Source organism: Aquarana catesbeiana, linkage group LG01 (assembly GCF_042186555.1).
Source record: "Aquarana catesbeiana isolate 2022-GZ linkage group LG01, ASM4218655v1, whole genome shotgun sequence".
NCBI lineage: Eukaryota > Metazoa > Chordata > Amphibia > Anura > Ranidae > Aquarana > Aquarana catesbeiana.
In genome coordinates this window covers 584,181,914-584,204,020 of record NC_133324.1, presented here as the reverse complement: position 1 = coordinate 584,204,020, position 22,107 = coordinate 584,181,914, and the positions used below count along the sequence as shown (strand labels likewise).

Here is a 22,107-nt window from a genome sequence, read left to right as displayed (position 1 = left end):
AGTTTTTTTCTGTTTCAGTCCTGCTTCTTAAATGAGGTGTGTTATTCTTGCCTTTGAGGCTCGAGGCGCATTTTTGTGGTATGGATGTGCTCTTGGCCCCAAAAAAGACTTGGTTACATTGCCGTGTATTGCATGACCAATAATACGAGACCTATTGGTTGTTGAGTGAGACTTCTGCCCCGTGGTGTTGTCACTTCCGGGTTGATGCCTCACGTAGGGTCACATTCCCATGGCACTGTATTTACGGTCATGTGACCTAGTGGTGACGAGATTATGTCTCCGATCCCATCAAGGTTTTGATTGGCTGTCATTAGTCACGTGACCAGTGTCACCCGTTTCACGGACTTTTCAAGTGAGGTGTTTGCCTCATGTTGGCTGTGTCATTTTTGGGTTGACGCTACAGGTGCAGTCACACTCCAATTATGTCATTTTTTGGTGTCGTGGGATCTGGTCTGCTCTGTTCATTGGTTCCCAGACTTAGGCTTGGAGCTCATGTCCTCATGTGACTGCCCTTACTCCAATCACGGGTCTCAGGTTTTTGGGCGTGGTATTCATGCTGGCTGCACCACTTCCTGGTTGATGTTTTTACTGACCATACTTTTACTGATTGGTTTCTTAACTGATGTGTAATTTATAAATATGTGCAATGTGGGGGAGCCAATATATGCCCCAGTTGAAGTCCATTGGGATGAAACGCGTCAGCATTGGCTTTCAGCTCCCCACATTGCATTTACTCTGTGATCACAGTTTTATTTTCTTGGGTGAATGTTGTTTTTTCAATAAAATCCACCTTTTTGACCTACACCATATGGAGGCATCTTTTTTCTTTATATATCCCTTTGAATGAGAGTTTTGGCTTTCCAATCTGGCTGTTTAACATCCAAGTTCCAGCCTTACGCTTACCTGCCTGATTTCCTGGATCCTTTCTTGGAGTTCGCTGGATTCCCTGGATCATTTCTGGAAGTCTATTCATCGGGACAGCCTTGCCTGACTGACTCGTTGTCTCTGACACTCAAGTCCACTATTTCTGGTAAGAGTGTATACCCCTTACCTTGGGTGGAGGACACATTATCGTTGCTGTTCGACATGCCTGCCAAGGCTGTTGTACCCCACTTTCTGAGCAACAACTTTCTTGTGGTGGACTCTATATAAATTTACCTTAAGGATATTTTCACCTTTGGGGCTTTTTTCACTTGTATTTCCGCCCATCATATTTATGTACTTTCTCATATTTATTACATTTGAGATTGATTCTTACCATATGTTTTCACTATTTGCATATAACATTTTGTATACTGTTATTGTTTATTGCTTAACATTTCTTACCGCTACATTTTTTATCAATCCTTCAGGGTCCAGGAAGGACTAAAGCTTTCGGGATGTGTCTGGCACAGAATTCAGTGAGGGCTGATGCTTGGAGGAATTCTGGGATGCCCACAAAGCTCTCTTCCACATTGGAGAGGCGGTGTTCTGCCTTGTTTAGCTTGGTAGTGTGTTCCACCCAGTTGTTTTTTGATTTGTTTCATCCCTGCATTCACTGCCTTCTCAACTGAGGCAGCTATCATGGGGGTCAAAAGTGCTGACACTGCCTGAGCTATGCGCTCTGTACTGTTGTCTCTTGGAGTGAGGAGGAGGAGGCATGTTGTGAGGAGGGAGAAGCTGAGCAGCTGCTCACTTCCATGTCTGGCGCGTCTGCCGCGTGGTCCGATGAGGTCGAGATGGGGGGCCTTGATTTGCGGCTGGGCCGTCTGCGATCGTGGGCTGGTTTTCTCCATGAAACGGTCCATGGGTAAGTGGAGAGACACCCGGGGGGGGGGGCTGCGGGCAGTGGTGGAGGGTCAGGCAGGTTTTACAGGCCGATTTGAGGGTCGTGCTGTGGGAGCTTATGTGAGAGACAGCTACTCCATGTGGCGCCAGAACCAGAAGTCTTGTAGTTTTTAGCTTCATACTCCACATGTGCTTTACTGACCCTGTTCTTTCATATGCCAAAAAACCATCACGCACCCCTTTAAATGTCTTCAGACCAGGCTTAGAACAGTTTAACAACTTTTACTGTACTTCTCATGGCAGAGCAAACAATAAGCATAACAAAGTCCAGAACCTAAGCTGACTAATGATGGTGGCTTCCCTTTACAGGTGCTGGTCCAAAGCTGGCAATCCCCAATAGCTGGTAGTGTCCACCAGAACACCGGAATCTTGTGCTAATTACATGCTATTTCTTGGGTTCTTGGATTACATGAACTGTGGCATTTCTTCTCCCTCAGGCTCCCGCTGGACACTCTCTCCCCCCCTGGAACCGGACCTTTCCTCTATTTATGTCTCACAAAGGGGGAAGGCTGGCCCATGACAAAAAATCCCGGCAACTGCAGTGCTGAAAAGTTAACCCTCTCCAAAGACTGGGCAAGTCTACTACCTAATTACAACACTGTAGGCAACCTACACGCACACCCATATACAGTTCCACCCATAATGCCTCAGCACCACCACACTCTCCATCAACAAGGTCATCTTTCACACTCATTTTGATTTTACTTCTCACACAGAGAAAAGCCCAATCATGATGAATGAATCCCGTTACTCTAGTTTGTTAAGCAAAGACTCATTTTCTGCTGCTATCCACTAGGTTAAACTGTAGAAAAAAAATGCTATTTTTTTATTTCAGACATTTATTTCTTTCAAGCTACTTTGCATGTGCATGTTAAGAAGGACTGCAGGGCAAGGTATTAGGATTCTTCTGTACGCCAATGTCATTTTCCTATGAAGTGCAAGTTGTTGCTGGAACTTTATTTCCGGTGAGTGCTGGCGGAAGTTCTTTTCAGAGTCAAACAATCCAGCCTTTTAAGACAAGGAAGTGTTGTCTTTTTTCAGTGCAAAGGTTGGAAGAAGGCATGGACAACTGCTGATAGGTAGCCTAGAGGAAAATAATCAGAAGGGACAATGGTGGAAGACATGCTATCTAAGTGCACTGTACTGTAATCCAAGTGGATAGAGTGGCTAGAAGTGCAGTAATTTCACTGCTTCTGTCAGATTGTTGTCTACCTGTGAAAGTAGGCACTTTTCAAACAATTTTGTTGGCAAGATCAACAGGAATTTAAATTATATTACTTGGGGTGTTTTACACAATGCATATTTAATAGTGATAAGAGCCTCCATCAAATATACAGTTATACCATGTGCCCATAGATACATTTTAAGATGTGAGATGGGCCCTGTTAAGAATTTGTATCAGCTTCTTGTGGTCTTAAACTGGAAGCTCAGTCTAAAACTAAAATTTCTAAATCTACTTGCAGCCACAATCTAAGACCTATCTAGCCATGTAAAGCAAAAATCGCTATACATACCTTTTCTGAAGCCGATCTGGTCCAGTCTCCAGCAACAGCAGCTCTGTGCAGGAGACAGCCAACAACAGCTGGGAAATGCCTGGGAAGTGACATTACATAGAGTTACTATGGGGCTTCTGTTGAGGGCTGCCTCTTCTGCACCCGCCTCCACAGAGAAGCCACTGCTGACAGCTCAGCATGGGACCGGACCAGAGCGGCTTCAGAAAAGGTATGTATACGTTTTTGCTCTACAGGGCTAGATATTTTATGCCGCGTACACACGAGCGGACTTTACGGCAGACTTTGTCTGGCAGACTTTTTGACGGACTTTCCGAATGAATGGACTTGCCTACACACGATCAACCAAAGTCCGACGGATTCGTATGTGATGACATACGACCGGACTAAAACAAGGAAGTTCATAGCCAGTAGCCAATAGCTGCCCTAGCGTTGGTTTTTGTCCGTCGGACTAGCATACAGACGAGCGGACTTTTCGACCTGACTCGAGTCCATCGGACAGATATGAAACATGTTTCAAATCTAAGTCCGTCAAACTTTTGAGAAAAAAAAGTCCGCTGGAGCCCACACACGATCGAATTGTCCGACGGACTCAGGTTCGCCGGACCAAGTATGCCGTGCAGTCCGATCGTGTGTACGTGGCATTAGTCTTAGATTGTGGCTGCAAGTAGATTTATAGATTTTAATTATAGGCTGAACATCTACTTTAATTTATGAAAGCTTTCTGTATCATGAGACAAGTGCATGCCCATTTTTTTATAGCTAATACTATTGCAGCCTTTCTCTAATGGAAACAGCTTCAACGGTCTATGGTGTTTCTGTTTAACATTATTATAATGTCAAAGGCATTAGCAATCTCAGAAAATGTTTATTCAGCTTTATTTGAACAATTGTGTATAAAACTCTAGGGAAGATGTATATTTGTTTCTTTATTGCCTCTTTGATGTTTTCTAGGATGATTTGTATGATAAAGAGTAATAGTTTCCCTCAAGTTATCTCAGGCTCTTATAAATGACCTGCACATGTCGAATCAGGAGACATCTTTCTATGTAATGGAACAGCCATCTATCTCAGACATTAGCCTCTCCTGTGTGTGCTTTATGTGGTATTGCTGTATACTGATTGTGAATAAGTGACCTTGGATTATGTCCACTGTTGCATACTTTTTTCCCGCAAAGACTCAAGAACGTATTAATCTTCTGCCAGACCACAAAACCAATTATGACTCATTTAGAAACATGGTGTGAATAAAGGCCTAATTAAGTGGTGCTCCCTAATGTAAATTCCTGAGTTACTTTAACAACATTGGAAACTGTTTAAAATATGCAAATCACAAGTACTGAAACCAGTTCACTGTGGGATGTTTAATGGTCAAATATTACTTGATTCTCATATGACTGCCTTCCTTTAAATTGGTAGTTTACGTGCTTAAATTACTGTGCAAAACTTGTGCTATGCATGTCTAAAGGCCCAATAGATAATAAATGTTAGTTGACCGAAAGTGTTACTTAACCCAGGACCCTGCATTCACTATATCTGGTCTCCCACAGTACACAGAACATGGAAATGCAATTATATTAGTAAATATAAACCACTAAATACCTTTTCTCTTTAGCAGTATATAGCAGTCTTGTGACTTCTATCAGTGCCTGGCCGAGCACTGGTTAAAGCTTGTTAGAGGAGTTTTCATTCTCCTCTGACTGTCCTGTGAGGATGCAGGACCCCTGTCCTCTGTCTGGTCAGTGCTGATTGGCCCTGTGCTGATCACATACACCCTCACAAAACAAAACAAAAACCTCTCTAGCAATACACACCAAACTGAGCATGTGCAGAGTGCCTCGTAGGGCTCTGTTCTATCAGCAGATGAATTGGGGACAGTACATGAAGGGGAGGATCAGAGAAGACAGGATCAAACAGCCTTTTTACACAATGCGGAGGATTAACCCCTTAGGTTCCACAGAGAGTATAGTAAGCATCCTTTACTGCATATACAGACTGATTTTACTGTTGTGGGTTTAGTAACACTTTAATACATATGAACACAAGACCTATCAAGATCAAGACCTATCAAGACAAGATAAGGCAATCCGAAATGAACATGCTGCTGCATTTGAGAAAAATTTGAGTCAAACGTGCTGGAAATGTTTAGCCATGGCTGTATCATATATTTTGCGTAGCTATAGATGGTCAGATCTGTCATCATTACTGATGGTAAATTTTCCTAAAATCTGTGTAACTGGAACACTATTCTAACCATCACCTTTTAATTTGTGTACTGAACCTGGACTAAAAAGTTCCTAAAGTAACAACAATGCTGAAGTGCAGTTATCTAGTGGTATTAGTCTTCAAACCAATCCATGTGTCCTTCTGGAACACCTATATACAGGCTGTACACAGGACCTTAGCTTCTCTGTAAGCCCAGATAAAGGTATGCTCCCTCGTGGTACTAAGCCACACCCCTTTCTTTCAGCTGTCAAATGCAAAAGCTACTACTGCCATTTAAATCTCTGGAATTTGATAGTTGAATAAGAATAGGTGAAATGAACAGTGAAGACAGGGGTCAGGGTTTAATCTTGACTTGGGCGTTCCTTGGTATAGGCTGAACCTAGAATCCAAGGGGCTCCACAGAAACAATACAAGCATTTACAAGTACTACATGGTGATTGCACTTCGGCACTGTTGTTACTTTGGGAACTTTTTAAACCAGATCATGTTCACTATAAATAATGGTGTATACAATAATTCACCACTCTTCATCATCATCATCAAAAATCATCAAATACTTCATTAGTAACACATGCAAACTATTTTCCATTTTAAAATGAGTTTTTTTTTTCCGGGCATTTTTATAAATGACCTTTGTTGGGTTTCTCTGTGGAACTGGTGTAGTTAGCAGCTCCACTTAGGAAGGCCATGTACACAGTTCAGTAACTCTGTTACCATTTAAAGCATCCCCTAGTGGCAGAACATCCTAGTGCAGTGTGAAAACTGGACATTTTTTTAAGAAAACTGTGCTCTGTGGAAAATGCAGCAATTAAAGCTGTAATAAACCCAAAACCAAAAGTACATTGCAGCTTACCAATCATTTAAATGTGGTGGCTGCAATAATTTTATTTTAGGCTTTTTCCCCTCTGTTTTCACCTGGTGATCTGGCCAGTAACACACTTCCTGTATTAGAGTGCCCCCACTCTGGATAAATGAGCACAGGGACACCTTTTGGACAGCAGCACTGTCAGCCTGAGGTGAGGGGAGTGTTAGATGTACTAGAAGATTTCTACACAAATTTAAGCCAAATTAAAAATATTTATAAGCAGTTACAGCAACAGTTTTTTTATTTACTTTTAAAATCAAGGTTTTACATAAAAAAATAAAACTCATCATTATAAACACACTGGCTGTTTTTTCTCATCCCTGTAACTGATACATAAATAAGAGAGCTTGTTCTTTTGAAAAACAACAGATTTACTGGTCAGATCACCAGATGAAAATAGTAGACAGAAAGCCTAAAAAGAAAAGTAATGCATCCATCACATCTAAGAATTGGTTAGCTGCAATATAATAAATGTTTGATTTTGGGTTTAATACTGCTTTAGTACACATGGAAAGTCAGTTAAATAATCAATAGTTCTTAGACACAGCATACTGTATTTTGGATTTAGGTGTGGTCAGAGCTGAACATTGGATTTACACAAGCTAGAAAGTGCAAGTTTACAATGGGCAATTTAAAGTTGATAAGGTTAGGATACTGCTTGGAAAGAACATTTCAGACCTTTTCTTGGTCATGAGCTTGTTTCTGAAAATGATATATGTTAATTACTCACTCCAGATGTTTGAGATGTTTATGTGCTGTGCTATTTAGGTCAATATGACACATGAGTATACTGTGCTAAGTGCATTTACCATGCCTTATGATCCTATCTGGATGTATGCACCTGGTTAAGTCTAAGAAACAGATGCATAACTATCAGTGCTATGACCCTGACTCAATCCACCATTAAAAATATATGAAGTAAATATTCATTGCACGCCCTTATACAGTTGTGACCTAGGTCTATAGTAATATGTGCTTTTAAGCAGTAGTACTAGTCAACATGTGCAACAGGGTAGCATGCAACAAGCAGGCAACCTGTTATGGGGTCACTATATACCAATAAGGGCCACCGTGATATTTCTCATTTAACTTATAAAAAGTGTAGAACAGATGAAACTTTTTTAAGCTTTAGATTGGATGAGGAAAGCATAAGACCTCTGTCAGATTTGTTTTGCTGTGTCCCCTCTGACTTTGTGTTTCACATCAAGGAAATCATGCCTTTGCTGGGTTTTACCATAGCAGTTATCCATATAGGAATATATTCCCTCTATTCCCGTTCCAGTGACAACTGTAAAATCTGGGTTTTCGCTCCACTGTCCCAATTACTATTTTAGTTAGTATAAATAGCAAGGGCGGATTTTTTCAGTGGAGACCTAGACACTATAAAAAAATCGAACCCCTATCCACACAATCCAAGATGAAAAGAAAAAACATGTCTTTTTCATTCATTAAAGGACCCAGAATCAGAAACAAATCATACTTAACTGGTTTATACTGCTGCCTGCAGGAGAAATTGGTCACTGGGAAACAAAAAAAAAACACAGTTGGCCAGACAGGTAGAATCCCTCCCATGCTCATCATACTTCAATTTTTGGTGCTAGTGACCTAGAAGGATGGACATCTTTTCGCTTCCAAGAAAACGTAACCATTTTTATTAAACATTTTTTAACCTTTTCTTTCAAGCAAGACTTCATCATTTCACTTCTGAGCTGAACTCTTATGCAGCAGATCAACTAATCATCTGCGCTGCCTTACCCAGACTCCACCGGCCTGAAGATAGTAGCACTTGGCTGTAATTTGACCTTCTGGCACCAGACTCTGCTTCTGGCACTCCCTACTAGACACCTAGTATACTGGTTTATTAGCCAGGTAGCCAGGACAGTGTGTAAAATTCCTGGAATGAGATATTGTTCACTTGACTCTGCATACAGCACTCTGTGGTATCCTAATAGTATGCTTGTTGGCTGCAGATTGATCTCTAGGCCTACAACTAAGGTAAGTCTTTTGGGCTTTGCCCTATAAACGGCATGGCACGCTATTATTTTTTCCTGCCATTGTTTTAGTCTCTGCACAGTTAGAGATTATGTAAACCCATAATTTCATATTCCTTATATGTGCCTGCTATACCATCCACTTGTATGAATAAGTATCTGATTCTCTTAGTATTGCTTTCTTTGTGTGAAATCCACGGTGTTCCTGTCAGTCCCACTACTCCTATTAAAAACTAACTACACTAAGCAGGAGAACACACTGTGGTCAGTTCTGTTGTGCTGAGACCTCAATGTGCTCTCCTCCACTGATCAGACTTGCCCTTACACGCACAATCCCCACCCCCCTCCGCCGCACAGCCTTTCACTGGGAAGCTCAGTGCACTGCTGTTTCTCCTCCCCCAGTTCTTAGGCAACTGAGAACAGAGGGGATGCGATCATTTATACAAAAGGGTATTTATAAAAAAAGATCTATATCACAAATGTTTTGCCATTTATTTCTATTTTAGGTGGGGGATTACAATCACTTTAATGCATTGGAGAAATTACTAACTGCAGTGTTACACACACATACTCTATACTACCTCTTCCTGCCATTTCTCTACTTGCAGAGGTCACCTGGTTTTACCTTGTGAGGGTTTGTCTTTGCCTACAGACATCTCTAGCCCTATATCTTCTCCTGTTTTCAGCAGCTGGTTTGATAAGAACAGTTGGCACAAACCCTGTCAGACAATGTCCAGGGGACAGTCTAGATTCTACAAAGGTTTGGTTAGTTCCTAAACTGGAACCATCCGATTTCTTGGAGGATGTGGGTATCATACAATACTGCTCATTCTAGAGCCTTTCTTCCCCAAGAGAAACTGCAAAACTCTCCGTTTCCAGATTCTGAATTTTCTATCTAGGAGTCTGGGAAATAACATATGCAAGCCTGACAGTCTACAAAGGTGTCCTAGACACCTTATTGGTGCAAGTGACTTGAACACCAGAAGAATCATCTCTTCCCATCCACATTCTGGGCTGTGAGTGATCCGATTCCTGTTCCTTTCAACACTGCACCTTTCGGCTGAAGATTATCCAATCAGGATTTTGTTGAACAATGTCACAGCAGTAGCATACATCAATCATCAGGGAGGAACCAGGATTCCTGCTGCAGAAAAGATTCCATCTTTGGCAGTGCAACATGTTCCAGTCTTGTCCACTGTTCACATTCCAGATGTGGACTTCTTCAGTTGACAGCGACTAGACTCAGGCTAATGGTCTTTTCATCTAGAGATTTCTCAGGACTTCTTTTGCAGGTGGGTTTTGGGGGGGGGGGGGGGGGGCACTGAATGTGGAATTTTCTGGACTTCATATTCAATAAAAAACTGAATAACTTGGTATCCAGTAACGATCTTGTGGCAGTGGCAGTGGATGTTCTGTTGGCTCAGTAGGAACAGTAAAACCTGATCTATGCATTTCCTCCACTGAAAATCCTTACTTGTCTACTCCAGAAGATTGAAATGGGGGGCATTCCAGTAATTATCATTGCACGGAACAACTATCTGAGATGAATGTGGTACTTTGATCTCACCAGGCTCTTGGCAGACAGCCTATGGGCTCTTCCAGGTCAACCGGGTCTACTGTTCTAGGGAAAAGTTAACCACTGTTGATGGCTTTAATAGCATGACTGTTCAGTCCTAAGAGATAGGGGCCTCTCTATTTCAATAATTCCTAAGCGCTTATCAGTTAACTATGAACTATGAATGTTCTGACTTTAGCTGTGCTGTTAAGGCTGATTGTTTATTACTGCTATTTTTCTTCTACTCTGTGAAGGCTATGTTATCTGTCTCGAAGCCTTCATGGATATATGACTTGAGTTCATAATACTTTTCTAATTTTTGTATGAAAAGTCTTAATAAAGATATTTAAAAAAAAAAAAGCTAGGAAGTCCAAATAATGCAAGGTCTACCATCACACCTAGAAAATACTTTTAACTGGTGTGAGGCAAGAAAATTTCATCTCAGAAAATATTCTGTGCAAAGGAGCCTGACCATTCTGCGGTTTGGTCTGGATCAACATTTTTTTTTTGTTTTGGATAGATTGGGGGAGGATTAGAATTCTTCTCACATTTTTATTGCTGTCTGTGAGCCCATTAAGTAAATTAATTTATTTGTCCTGTTTACTGTTGTAGCTCTACCCTCTGTGGGAGCCGCTGAATAGGACGAGTCCTCTGTTCTCTGCCTTGACCGTCTCAAGAACCTCGAGCAAACCAGGTTGACTGTACAAACATACACTATCACAGGAAATCACTTAAAGCAATACTTAGTACCCAATAGTAGTTCTATATCAAAGAAAACATGCATCAAACCAGCTAGTAAAGGCAAAATTAATTTATTGTCACTCAATATGTTTAGTAACTAGGCAAACATAAAATGGATTACCAATGGTAATTACACAACTTGTACACAAAGTGATTAACAGTAAGTACTAGGCATAAGATGACATTTGGTGTCCAGATCAGCATAAACAGTAACAAGGCCACCTCAAGTGCAGCAGTAAGCAGTAGTAAAGTTTAATCTACTGAGTGCTTGAACTATGCTGCTAGAGTGCATTTATGGTGGCAATGCTAGGTCTAGACAACCTGGGTATGCACTGTCCAGAAGAAAAGGAGGATGGTAGCCATCGTTGGGGCCCTTTAAGAGCATCTTTGCACCTAATGATAGTCACAATTAACCTGCATGCAGTATAAGTACTGTATAGTCTGAGCGCAGGTGCAAGGTAGATGTGGTTCAGATGCGATAAAGGTTCAATATAATGTGGTATAGGGTTGGTATGGCTTCACTCTAGGTTTGAAATAAGTGCGGTATAGTGTGCAGTATGGATTAGATACACTTGGTGTGCTGCTCTCAGTGGCTCGGTCCTTGGTAGCAGTATCAGCAGTGGGTGAATAGTCCCCAGTGTTCTACAGTAAGCTCTCTCTGTTGAAGGGGGGCCACCTCAGTCTTTCCTTGAAGGCCTCTGGTGATCAGCTGTGGGAAATAGAGGTTGAGTGAACGCTTCAGTCTCCCTGCTGCAGCAGTGCAGGTGCTATGGTATGGGTGGGGCTGCACTGCCCCCAGGTGTCCTCACTCCCAGTCTCAGGCTTGGATTTGTGCTGTTATGATCCCCTGCTAGCAGACGAATAGCCATACGGAGGTGGTCTCTCTCAAACTCCCTCAATGCCAAGAGGAAGAGCTTTCCTGGGCAGTTTAATAAAAATCTTCTCTCCACTTCACTTACTGCACAGTGCCTGTTGGGATTTGTATTGTAAGGAGTCCATTTTGTCCCATTATATGGGTGCCAAAGTCTCAAACTACAACTCTCATTATTCACAGCGCTCTGCATAGAAGTCTATGGGCTTACTTGGCTGTAGCTCTCCCCCTGCTGGCCGGAGGAAAATGGTGCAACAAAGCTTTAGTATCTCAGTAGAGGGAGAGGAGAATAAAAGGCAATGTCTCTTTCTCCATATTGCTGTAGCCCAGCACCTGGCTACACTGTTATAACACCCCAGGATTCCCTCGCTTTGCAGGGATATCATCTCACTTCCTCTTTTGGCTATGGGACAGGAAGTGAAGGGAAATCTCCCCAATGGGATACAGATAGTTAAAAAAAACTGACAGAGTTTATAACCCTCCCTTACTCTATGCAAAATGTAAAAAAAAAAAAATTGTCTTTAGTTCAACTTTAAAGGATTTTGTAAAAGGTTGCTCATATAGTCCCATCTGTACAACTACCAGTGACCCTGTGGGATCTGAACCTTGTTCTGTCAGCTCTTCAAAGACTAGCTTTTAAACCTATAAAGGATATTCCCCTGTCAGCTCTCACTCACAAGGTTGCCTTCCTAATTGCCATCCATCATTTCTCTGGCTCTGACAGACAATCATACAAGCATATGGACTTAAAGGAAATCTATGGTCACAGCATACAATTTCATTTTATAACTTCAGCATTGTAATAGCAATACACGCAATAGTTATCATTAACAATCCAATATAGTCTTACTTGAAAAATCTCCTCCTTTCATGTTGTGAGTTCTGCCTGTCTGCTGGTCATCTCTTTCCACAACTTCTAGTTGGAGACTGCAAGCCAGGTCTTCTCGTCCAACATCAGTGCCTGAACTCACAAATGTGCTTCTGGTAAAATGGTCAAACATTGTCATAGACACACTCTTAAACCTTGTGGACAGCCTTCGCAAAAGAGTTGAAGCTGTTATAGCTGCAAAGGGTGGACCAGCTCAATATTGAACACTACGGACTAAGACTGGGATGCCATTAAAGTTCATGTGCGTGTAAAGGCAGGTGTCCCAATACTTTTTGGCAATATAGTGTATTCACTAAGTGCTGTGACTAGTATCGACACAAGAGAGCTATTTCTTAGCAATTTTATATTTTTTCAGACTCCATCAGAGCCCCACCCTATGTTACTATTTTAACACCATGGAGGATCCAGCTTCTTGGGGATCTTGCATTTGGGTGTTCACCCCGCGTGCAGTGTGGCTTCCTCAGCTCCCGGGGCAGACAGCCTACCTTTAGTGGCCTCTTCTGAATTGCAGTACCTCTCAATCCCAGTTCAATGTAAGCACTTTAGCCGTAACATCTTCTTCTTTCTTTCTCCTTTGTCTCATGTTGGAGTTTCAACTAGAACTCATTGTTTTATATTTCTTGCAGAAAAGTGGATGCATCCACTCCTGATGAAGTGTTTGAGTAACACGTAACGCGTTGAACATTGATAGGATGCACCATGTTTTATACTATAATTATTGCATATACTATACAATCACTGCTAATTTATTAATTTTCATACGGAGTATTTACTCCTTACATTGGTTGCTTGAATGTGCTGCTATTTCGCTTTTATATGAGTATATACGTTTATGAACTGTTTGGAATAAGTGCTTACAATTTTAGTTTTATATATTCATGAACTGTACTTTATCCATCTGTGTATATATATATTTAATGGCTTTGCTATATATTTCATACTGAGTGCGATTTTATACCCTCTTTATGACAAATAAATTACAATGCTTATCAACTGTACGTATATTACCTTACTTGATAGCACCTGCCTCACACAACTCCCTCTCTCTATATTAAATTGAATCAGGGATGGAGGCACATAGTACACTGTATGTCCCAAACCTCCCCCCCCCCCCTTTTAAGGTAGTAAATGTGTGGGGATCGTCAGAAACTTTTCAAACTTTAAGACTTCAACTTTTAGAATAATAGGAGTAGGCTAGAAATGATTGAAATTCAATGTGGAAATGCTAAAAAAATTTGACCACAGATGCACTTTTCACACTTTCTTGTCAAGGCACATTCTACTAGACCAATACATTTTCTTAGACTTATCATCATCAGGTATGTGTTTCTCAGTTTTGCAAAGATGCCACCTGGTCACTTGGTTTCTAAATTGATGATCAAATATAGCAAACTCTGACTTCTGACCTGATCTGTCATGCTAGGAAGGAGGATGGATTGTAGGGGTAATATAAAACTTGGGTAGTGTGGGTCCCACAGTTTGCAACCATAATATTTTACAGTCCCCCTCTGCAAGATGATATGTAACAAAAAAACCAAGGGTAAATATACAGAAACGCGTTTTTAGCTGAATATTTCTAATATCACTAGTTGCTTATTTGCAAAGACTATCGTTTATGTGTAAGTCCAGCAAAGGACATGCTCTGAAAAGACTCAGTCACCAACGTAAGGTGAAAGTGCAGAAAAAAAAGCCTCTTTCTTTCTTGCATGTCATAGCCCTATCCCATTTTGGAAGTGTCTGAGTACTGTCTGTGCTGGCCCAGCTCCTTTACCCCTCTCCTCTCCTTTCTGCATAAGTTTTTATGTAACTGCCAGGGAAGGTGTGAAGGGGAATATTATAGTGGGGTTAATTTACTAAAACTGGAGAGTGTAAAATCTAGTGCAGCTTTGCATGGTAGCCAATCAGATTCTAACTTCAGTTTGGTCAATTAAGCTTTGACATAAAAACCTGCAAGCTGATTGATTTCTATGCAGAGCTGCACCAGTTTTTTCACTATCCAGTTTTAGTAAATCAACCCTACAGTGTCAACTGAGTGACAACTGGTGCTACTGACATCACATCCAAGATAGTAGCACCTAGCTGAAGTCTCAGGGCTTTTGGATGTCTACAGGTCAATACTATAAAGGTACATATCCTCTTATAGGAAGATTGTTGTTGAAATTAATGGTCTAGTGACATGATCTCTTTAAGCATGCAAATTAATGTCTTGATGTGCAGCGCAGTGAGTGAAATGTGTTTGATTAGTTTTTTTTGCTCTTCTGTTTTGCAGTTTTTATAACTGGGAAACCCATGTTTCGACTTCAAATGCAAGTCCAAATTACCAAGTGATTGCAGAAAATTCATCCGGATTACTGTTCAAAAATAAGAGGGACAGGAAAATACTAAACGTGGATCCTAAGGTAAATATTTTTCTCAGAGCAAAGCGGCAATTTTCACTTCTCCTCTCACATTACCATCTGTTTTAAGGATTCCGTACTGTTTTTATTGCCTGTGTTTCATGGCTTTACAAGTGGTATCACTTAGCAACTTGAGGACTAATATTGTCACTCCTTTGTGTGTTTATATATTTAAGGATCTGTTTGAAATAAGGGATCTGCACAGTCTTTTAAACATCAGAGAGTCATTGTTCATGGCTCAGTCACATGTAGAAATATGTATTCCTTGTTTTTTTAAGTTGTGTAAAAGGGAATCCATCATGGATCTTTTTCATTATACACTTTTAAATATACAGGCGTATCAGGTAGTTCATTAGGAAAGCAAATAAATGTCAGTTTTGTGGTATTTTAAAACATAGTTCCTGAGTTACAGTGTAGTTATAGTGAAAAATGATCTGTATAAAGTGTGTTCTGTCCCTATTCTTAACATTGCAAAGAACACTTCATCCAAAATAACACTCCCTTATTGCATTTAGAATAACATAACTGTGGCACAGGGAGGATTTGCCACCATCATTCCTTTCCATCATTTACAAAACTCTTTTCCGTTTGTTTCAACAGAGTCCTGTTTTCAAACAAAAAAAAAAAAAAAAGATTAACAGAGTAAAGAGAAAGTGTACCCCAGTAGGTTGTGCTTGTGACGCTCACCAAAAAGCTCTCCTCTGAATCAGTGTAGTGCTCATTCATGCCTGATCCTAATGTCGCTTAAAGCTTGAAAAAAATAGCGTCATTTGGGGCAGAGTTACACATTTTGGTTCTAATAGACTTTAAAAAATGCCAAAGAGTGTGTACACCACTCAGGTGAATGAATAATCAGTAATCCAAAGTGGGTGCCGGTCTCGGCTCGCCACCGTGAAGTCACAGATATAGGAGAAGAATTGGCCACACAACACACCACGGAGCTTGAACAAAGTAAAATCAAGTTTGTGGTGCGGTCGGGCTGATTCTTCTCCTATATCTCTAATAGACTTTAGCCCCAGTAGATTAAAGCATACATTTTTGACCATTTTGTTGCATTGAGACTAGCTTTCTATTGGCTAAAAATATATTTTTTTTAAATTCACTCAAGCCTGAAATGCAGAAAAATGTATTTACAAAAGCTGAGAAAAAAGCCTGAAAAACCACCAAAGAATCTCAGCTCAAGTGTGAATGGGGCCTTAGTCCCTTCTCATCATAACCTTCTGGGTTACACGTTCTCGGTGCTTCTTAAGCCCCACTCCAAAGAAGCTATTCATTCCTCCAAAGACATGCTGGTAGGTTAATTGGATCCTGTCTAAATTGTCCCTAGTATGTATGAATGTGAGTTAAGGACCTTAGATTGTAAGCTCCTTGAGGGTAGGGACTGATGTGAATGTACAATGTATATGTAAAGCACTGCGTAAATTGACGGCGCTATAGAAGTACCTGAAATAAATAAATAAATAAAATTCCTGACATGCACTGATGATGTTCAGCAACACCAAAACAGGTATATGCAGTTTGTAATAAATGGCTCTTTAACATTATTGGTAATCCACTGAATGATCAGACAGGGAGTAATTGTAACTTGCAGTTTACTAAACAGGTGCAAAACTAGAAGCAATAATGCAAAACGGGTTTAGAATAGCAAAAGGACATGTATATACTGTAGCATAATACAAAATAGATTATGAAAGTTGCACAAACATGGACTGAAATGTCATTGTCACTCAATAAGGGCAACATGTGGCTACATAGAAAAGTCTCTAAAAGACTCTATAACAATAGAGAGTTTAGCTGGGAATCATTACTTCAGTAAAACAGTTCAGAACACAAACATCTACTTGCGTTTATCTTCATAATCAGCATCCTACTGCAGGGTAATTCTGGTAATACAGGCGAACAGCTGGGGGATCCAAGGTCCAATTACAAAGGACCACCCCACTGGAACTAAAATACTCATATCCAGGGTTTTTTCCTCAGAGAATAGGTGCAGGAACTCAACCATGGCCGCCACACACACATACCTGCCAAATGGCATCAAATAGTAGCTCTTCCCTCTGCATACATCCCCCTCCCTGCACTGCCCTCATCTTCTCCCCCCTCCTTAAAAAGCTCCACCATCTGTTATATGTTTTACCTTTGTTGCAATATTAAGCTGAAACACCTGGCTGTAGTACCTCCCAGCATACTATACTATACTACAGTCATTTGTAAGGGAGATCATGCAGTAGGAACATCAACAACTGGTCACCAGGGAAAAAATTGAGACCGCAGAGGGTGATGCCTACCACGCACCCTCTCCTGCCCATGACTGCACTGAACCCTGAGAACCTGTTCTGTATCTCCCTGGTCCCTGTCTGGCACTCAGTGGGATCTGCGTAGGAGATCTGACCTTTGGGAGCTACTGGGAGATAAGCTATTACTTGTAAATGTAGAAGCTGGACTTCAGTATTACTAAGTGATAATGGTGAGCAGTGAGCAGACGATCTGAGCCAGAGGTGGTAGAACTGAGTTCCCCCTAGTTCCTGCTGAAAAAAGCCCTGCTCATATCAATTGGGAAAGATCCCCCTACACTAATTGGGTCTAATGGAGCAGTTGCATGGTGTTAGGCTCCTGCCTGGCTGCCCACATGCTGGTTCTGACAAGTATAGGGTTGCTCATCTGGCTGTAATTCACATGCCCAGCTACCTCTGGCTCATAAGGTGTAGCTGCTGAGGGAGGAAATGGGTGTGCCTAGGAACCCAGTGAGTTGTGGGAAATAGAGTTAATGTTGCCTGCCCCTGCATCTGAGCATGGTGAGTGAATAGACTACAGCTCTTTAATATCAGGCTGCATCTGTATTATACACTAGCGCAGTGATGGCAAACCTTGGCACCCCAGCTGTTTTGGAACTACATTTCCCATGATGCTCAACTACACTGCAGAGTGCAAGAGCATCATGGGAAATCTAGTTCCAAAACATCTGGGGTGCCAAGGTTCGCTATCACTGCACTAGCGTTTCTGGATGTATAGCTAGCCATGTTGCAAAAAGGTTTAATCTGCACCACTCTGCCAGCATTCTTTAAGTGGGGATTAAATCTCTTATTTTTGGAATATGTGAAGGAAGTGTGACATGTAAATAACTTCTGTTCTAAGTTTACTCTACTGAGCTACAAATAATAAGAAAAAACGAAAAAAGCACCCAGCTACAGCTGTTAACTTGTCATCCTGCAAATATGAATTGCCCGACTGTCATACTCATTCACTTGTTTTGGAATTTTTGTGCAGTACTGCTGTCACTCACAGTTACTTTTGAAGAGGCTATGTGCACTATTTTATATATACATTTTAGATATATTTTTGTTTGCTTTTTATTTGTTGGATTGACATTGTAGCTTTACATTGTCAGCTATAACATCACCTGACACTTCAACAGAGGCTGATGTGGCTGCACACCCCGAAGTAAATGTTACCAAAAAGATGTGGAAGGTCCCCGTGGGGTTTTTAAGCAATCAAAAAAAGGTTTTTGTAAAAAGATATATTTTTTATTAGCAAAATACTCCGAACATGGTTTAAAGAATACAAGAATTTAAAATATGAGCTCCGGTTTTACAAAGAACGAGACATGCTATATAAATTTACAAAACAAGCAAATGAATTATCGCATAATAGGTTACAGGGGGTGTGCATATAGCGCTACTCCCAACAATATCAATTGTGATTGTGTTAATGCTTGCTGATAGTGGAGAAGACCCCAATGCATTTCAACGTTATAGGGTCATGGTCTTCCTCAGGGGGTCCTTAAAACTCTGTAAGGGCATCAAAGAGATATGATAAAGAGTTCTTTATATATTATTTAGTATATCTACTCTATAAAGTTTGTACTGTACTTATTTTTAAATACATTGCTCAATTACTTCTGCCTTATTTCGTAGTCAGACTTTAGGTTGTGACACAGGAAGGAGTTGACCAGCTGAGGGTAGATGATGCAGGGTGTGTGCTAATGAGATCAGCTGCTCAGCTTCTTCCTGTTTCATGACCTAAAGTCTGACCAGAAAGTAAGGCAGAAGAAATCGAGCAGTGTGTTTAAACAGCTATGAAGAGAGTTAGGTAAGCCGGTGTAGAATTAATAGAAAGCTGTTTTATTTTTGCAAAAGAAGTGGATTAATGCTATATTGGTACATAGTGGAGCTGAAATTTAGAAAAAAAAAAAGTGAACTTAGCCTTTAAGTTGGTTTAAATTGGCCCTGCTGTATTAGAATTTAGTTTGAAAGCTTTCATTTTCGGAACGTTTGCTTTTCTAATCATTAGAGGGTCAGATTTGTTTGTGACCATAGTGATGAGAAAATTTGAGGGATCAGGATGGAAAATGTTTCCCAAACAAACATTTTCACTCAGGAAATTACATTTATTCAAAATTGAATGTTAAAAGCAAACAAAATTTTGAAGATTTTTTAAACAACATTCATCAGATCTCTCTTGGCATTATCAAATGTAGGGATGGGCGAACGGTTCAGCCCAAGCATGAGTTTGCACATTCGCCGAACAACCAAATTATCAGGTCGTTCGACCGTTTGTTTGGCCCGCCGAATGACCACAATGCACTGCGCCGCCACACAGTGCATTGAAGGCCCTGATTGGCTGAAGCAATGGAAGCTTTGTTCAATCAGGGCACAGAGCACTGTCAGAGCCATCATTGGATGCTGTCATGATGACTCTATCCAATCATGGCTCATTGCTGTTAGTCCCGCCCAACACTATAAAAGTATTCTTTCAATAGCAGCCATTTTCAGTGTGATATTGGCGTGGAGAGAGATAGAACAGGGCTCTGTTCAGTGCTATTAGAGAGTTAGTGTGCTATTGTGATTTTATTGTCAATACAGAATATTAGTTTAGTGTGAATCTAGGGATAGTTCAGTGTGAGCGTAGTGGGACCATTCATCTTTACATTAGTGTGAATGTAGGGGTAATTCAGTCAGTGTGAGTCTAGTGCGACCACAATTCAGCTTTACATTAGTGTGAATCTAAGGATAGTTCAGTCAGTGTGAGTGTAGTGCAACTATTCATCTTTACATTAGTGTGAATCTAGGGATAGTTCAGTCAGTGTGAGGGTAATGTGACCACCATTTATCTTTATGTTAGTGTGAATGTAGGGATAGTTCAGTCAGTGTGAGTGTAGTGACTGTTTAACACAGTATATTTCATTGCGTTATTGCAAGTTTAACACCATTAAATGCTGTTTATTTCAGTGTGTTATCTAACGTTTAACGCAGTACCTTTCTGTGTGTTAGTGCATGCTTAATGCAGTATATTTCTGTGCGTTACTGCAAGTTTAACGCAGTATAGTTCAGTGCGTTACTGCAAGTTAAACGCCGTATATTTCAGTGTGTTACCTTCCATTTAACGCAGTACATTTATGTGCGTTACTACACGCTTAACGTCGTATATTGCAGTGCGTTACCTTCCCTTTAAAGCAGTATAGTTCAGTGCGCTACTGCAAGTGTAAACGCCATATATTGCAGTGCGTTACCTTCTATTTAATCTATTTAATGCAGTATAGTCCATTGCGTTACTGCAAGTTTAACTCTGTATATTTCATTGCATTACTGCGCGTTTAACGCAGTATAATGCAGTGCATCAGTGCAGTTTTACTGCGGTATATTATAGTGCATCAGTGGAGTGTGTCTGTGTAGTGAGTACTCAAGTTAAAGTGCACCAAACACCACTTTCTATTAATTAAAGTGCATCCACATACACATTTCCACATCTGTATTAAATTTTGTTAATAAGCACCCCCCCATCATGTCTAGGAGGACAACAGGGAGAGGCAGACGTTTCCATGGCACTGTGAGGGGGCCAGCAGCGTATGTGTCCACAAGCAAAGGTGGACGTTGTCAGTTCTCAGGCAGGGCATCATTTCCCCTGTTTAGTGATGTTGCCTGTGCTATCCAGCCACAGCATGCAGATGAGGTGGCTGACTGGCTTACTAAACCATCCTTATTCTCCTCATCCTCCGTTACCCAAGCCAAGCAGAGACTGGTGCACAGTCCACTACAGCTGCCAAAGTGGCTAAACCTGCCTCCTTGTCCACAGCTATTCCTGCCATAGCCCCAGCATCAGGTATGGAGGAGTCAGCTGAGTTATTTGAACACAGCATCAGCCACTTGCTCCTTGATGATGCACAGTGAATTTGCAGAATGTGCTGTACCTCAATGGCAGGTTCTCAGTCACTATTTCTTTTCACGTAAGGCCATTCCAGCTCTGTACCATCACGTGGAAGGCAATGTTGTGGTATCGTTGGGCAAGGCAGTGAGCCGCAAAGTCCATGTTACTGCTGACACGTGGTCCAGCAAGCATGGTCAGGGACAATATATTTTGTTCACAGCACACTGGGTAACTCTGCTTGCAATTCGGAAGGATGCGGGACAGGGCTCTTCCTCCTCCATGCCCTCCTCTGCTGCATTGTCCTATAAACCACAAGTACACCCTAAGTGTTCAAGGGGCTATTCAATGAGTCAGGCTAAAAGGTGCCATGCAGTGTGTCAGCTGGTGTGTCTAGGGGACTCAAAGGTGCCAACGACACCCAAAGCCCAATTTTTCTGCACCTGTTTGACAGGTACATATCATTTTAAATTTTGACAGCAAGGCCAATTCTTGCTTTCATCAAGAGCACCTCTATAGGGTCAAAACCAATTCTTGCTTTCATCAGGAATACCTCAATAGGGTTACAGTGTGAAGGAGCCACCAACACCCAAAGACCAATTTTTCCACACCTGTTTGACAAGTGCATATTATTGCAATTTTTAACAGCAAGGCCAATTCTTGCTTTCATCAAGAGCACCTCTATAGGGTTACAGTGTGAAGGCACCACCAACACCCAAAAAACAATTTTTCCGCACCTGTTTGACAGGTGCATATCATTAAAATTTTTGACAGCATGGCCAATTCTTGCTTTCTGCACCTGTTCCTTTTATCCGAAGTCTGTGGAAGAGACACCAGAATTTATCCAAAAAATCTCTACTCTTGTTCCCAGTGCACTACATTGTAGCCTCATCATACAGACTGGCTCCTCAAGCCATTGCTTGCAAAATAAAGAAAGCTTGCAGGGAAATTTTCATTTTTTTGGCTTTATGAATTCAATTATTGATGCAGCAGCTTCTATACACAGTACAGATGTGCCACTTTACAGGTAGACTAAGGGAACCCCCTGGTACTATATTGAAAGGAATTTTTCATTTTTATGCTTTGACTTTAAG

The 22,107-nt window shown here is 41.0% G+C and overlaps 1 protein-coding gene across 1 annotated transcript in view; it reads left to right on the top strand.

Annotated features, from left to right (window-relative positions):
• Positions 1 to 22,107, top strand: part of CFAP299 (cilia and flagella associated protein 299) — a 769,046-nt gene that overhangs the window by 734,858 nt on the left and 12,081 nt on the right. Inside the window, exon 5 of the mRNA XM_073597947.1 lies at positions 14,746 to 14,875. Within this exon, the coding sequence (XP_073454048.1) occupies positions 14,746 to 14,875 (130 nt within the window). The remainder of the gene's footprint in view (positions 1 to 14,745; positions 14,876 to 22,107) is intronic.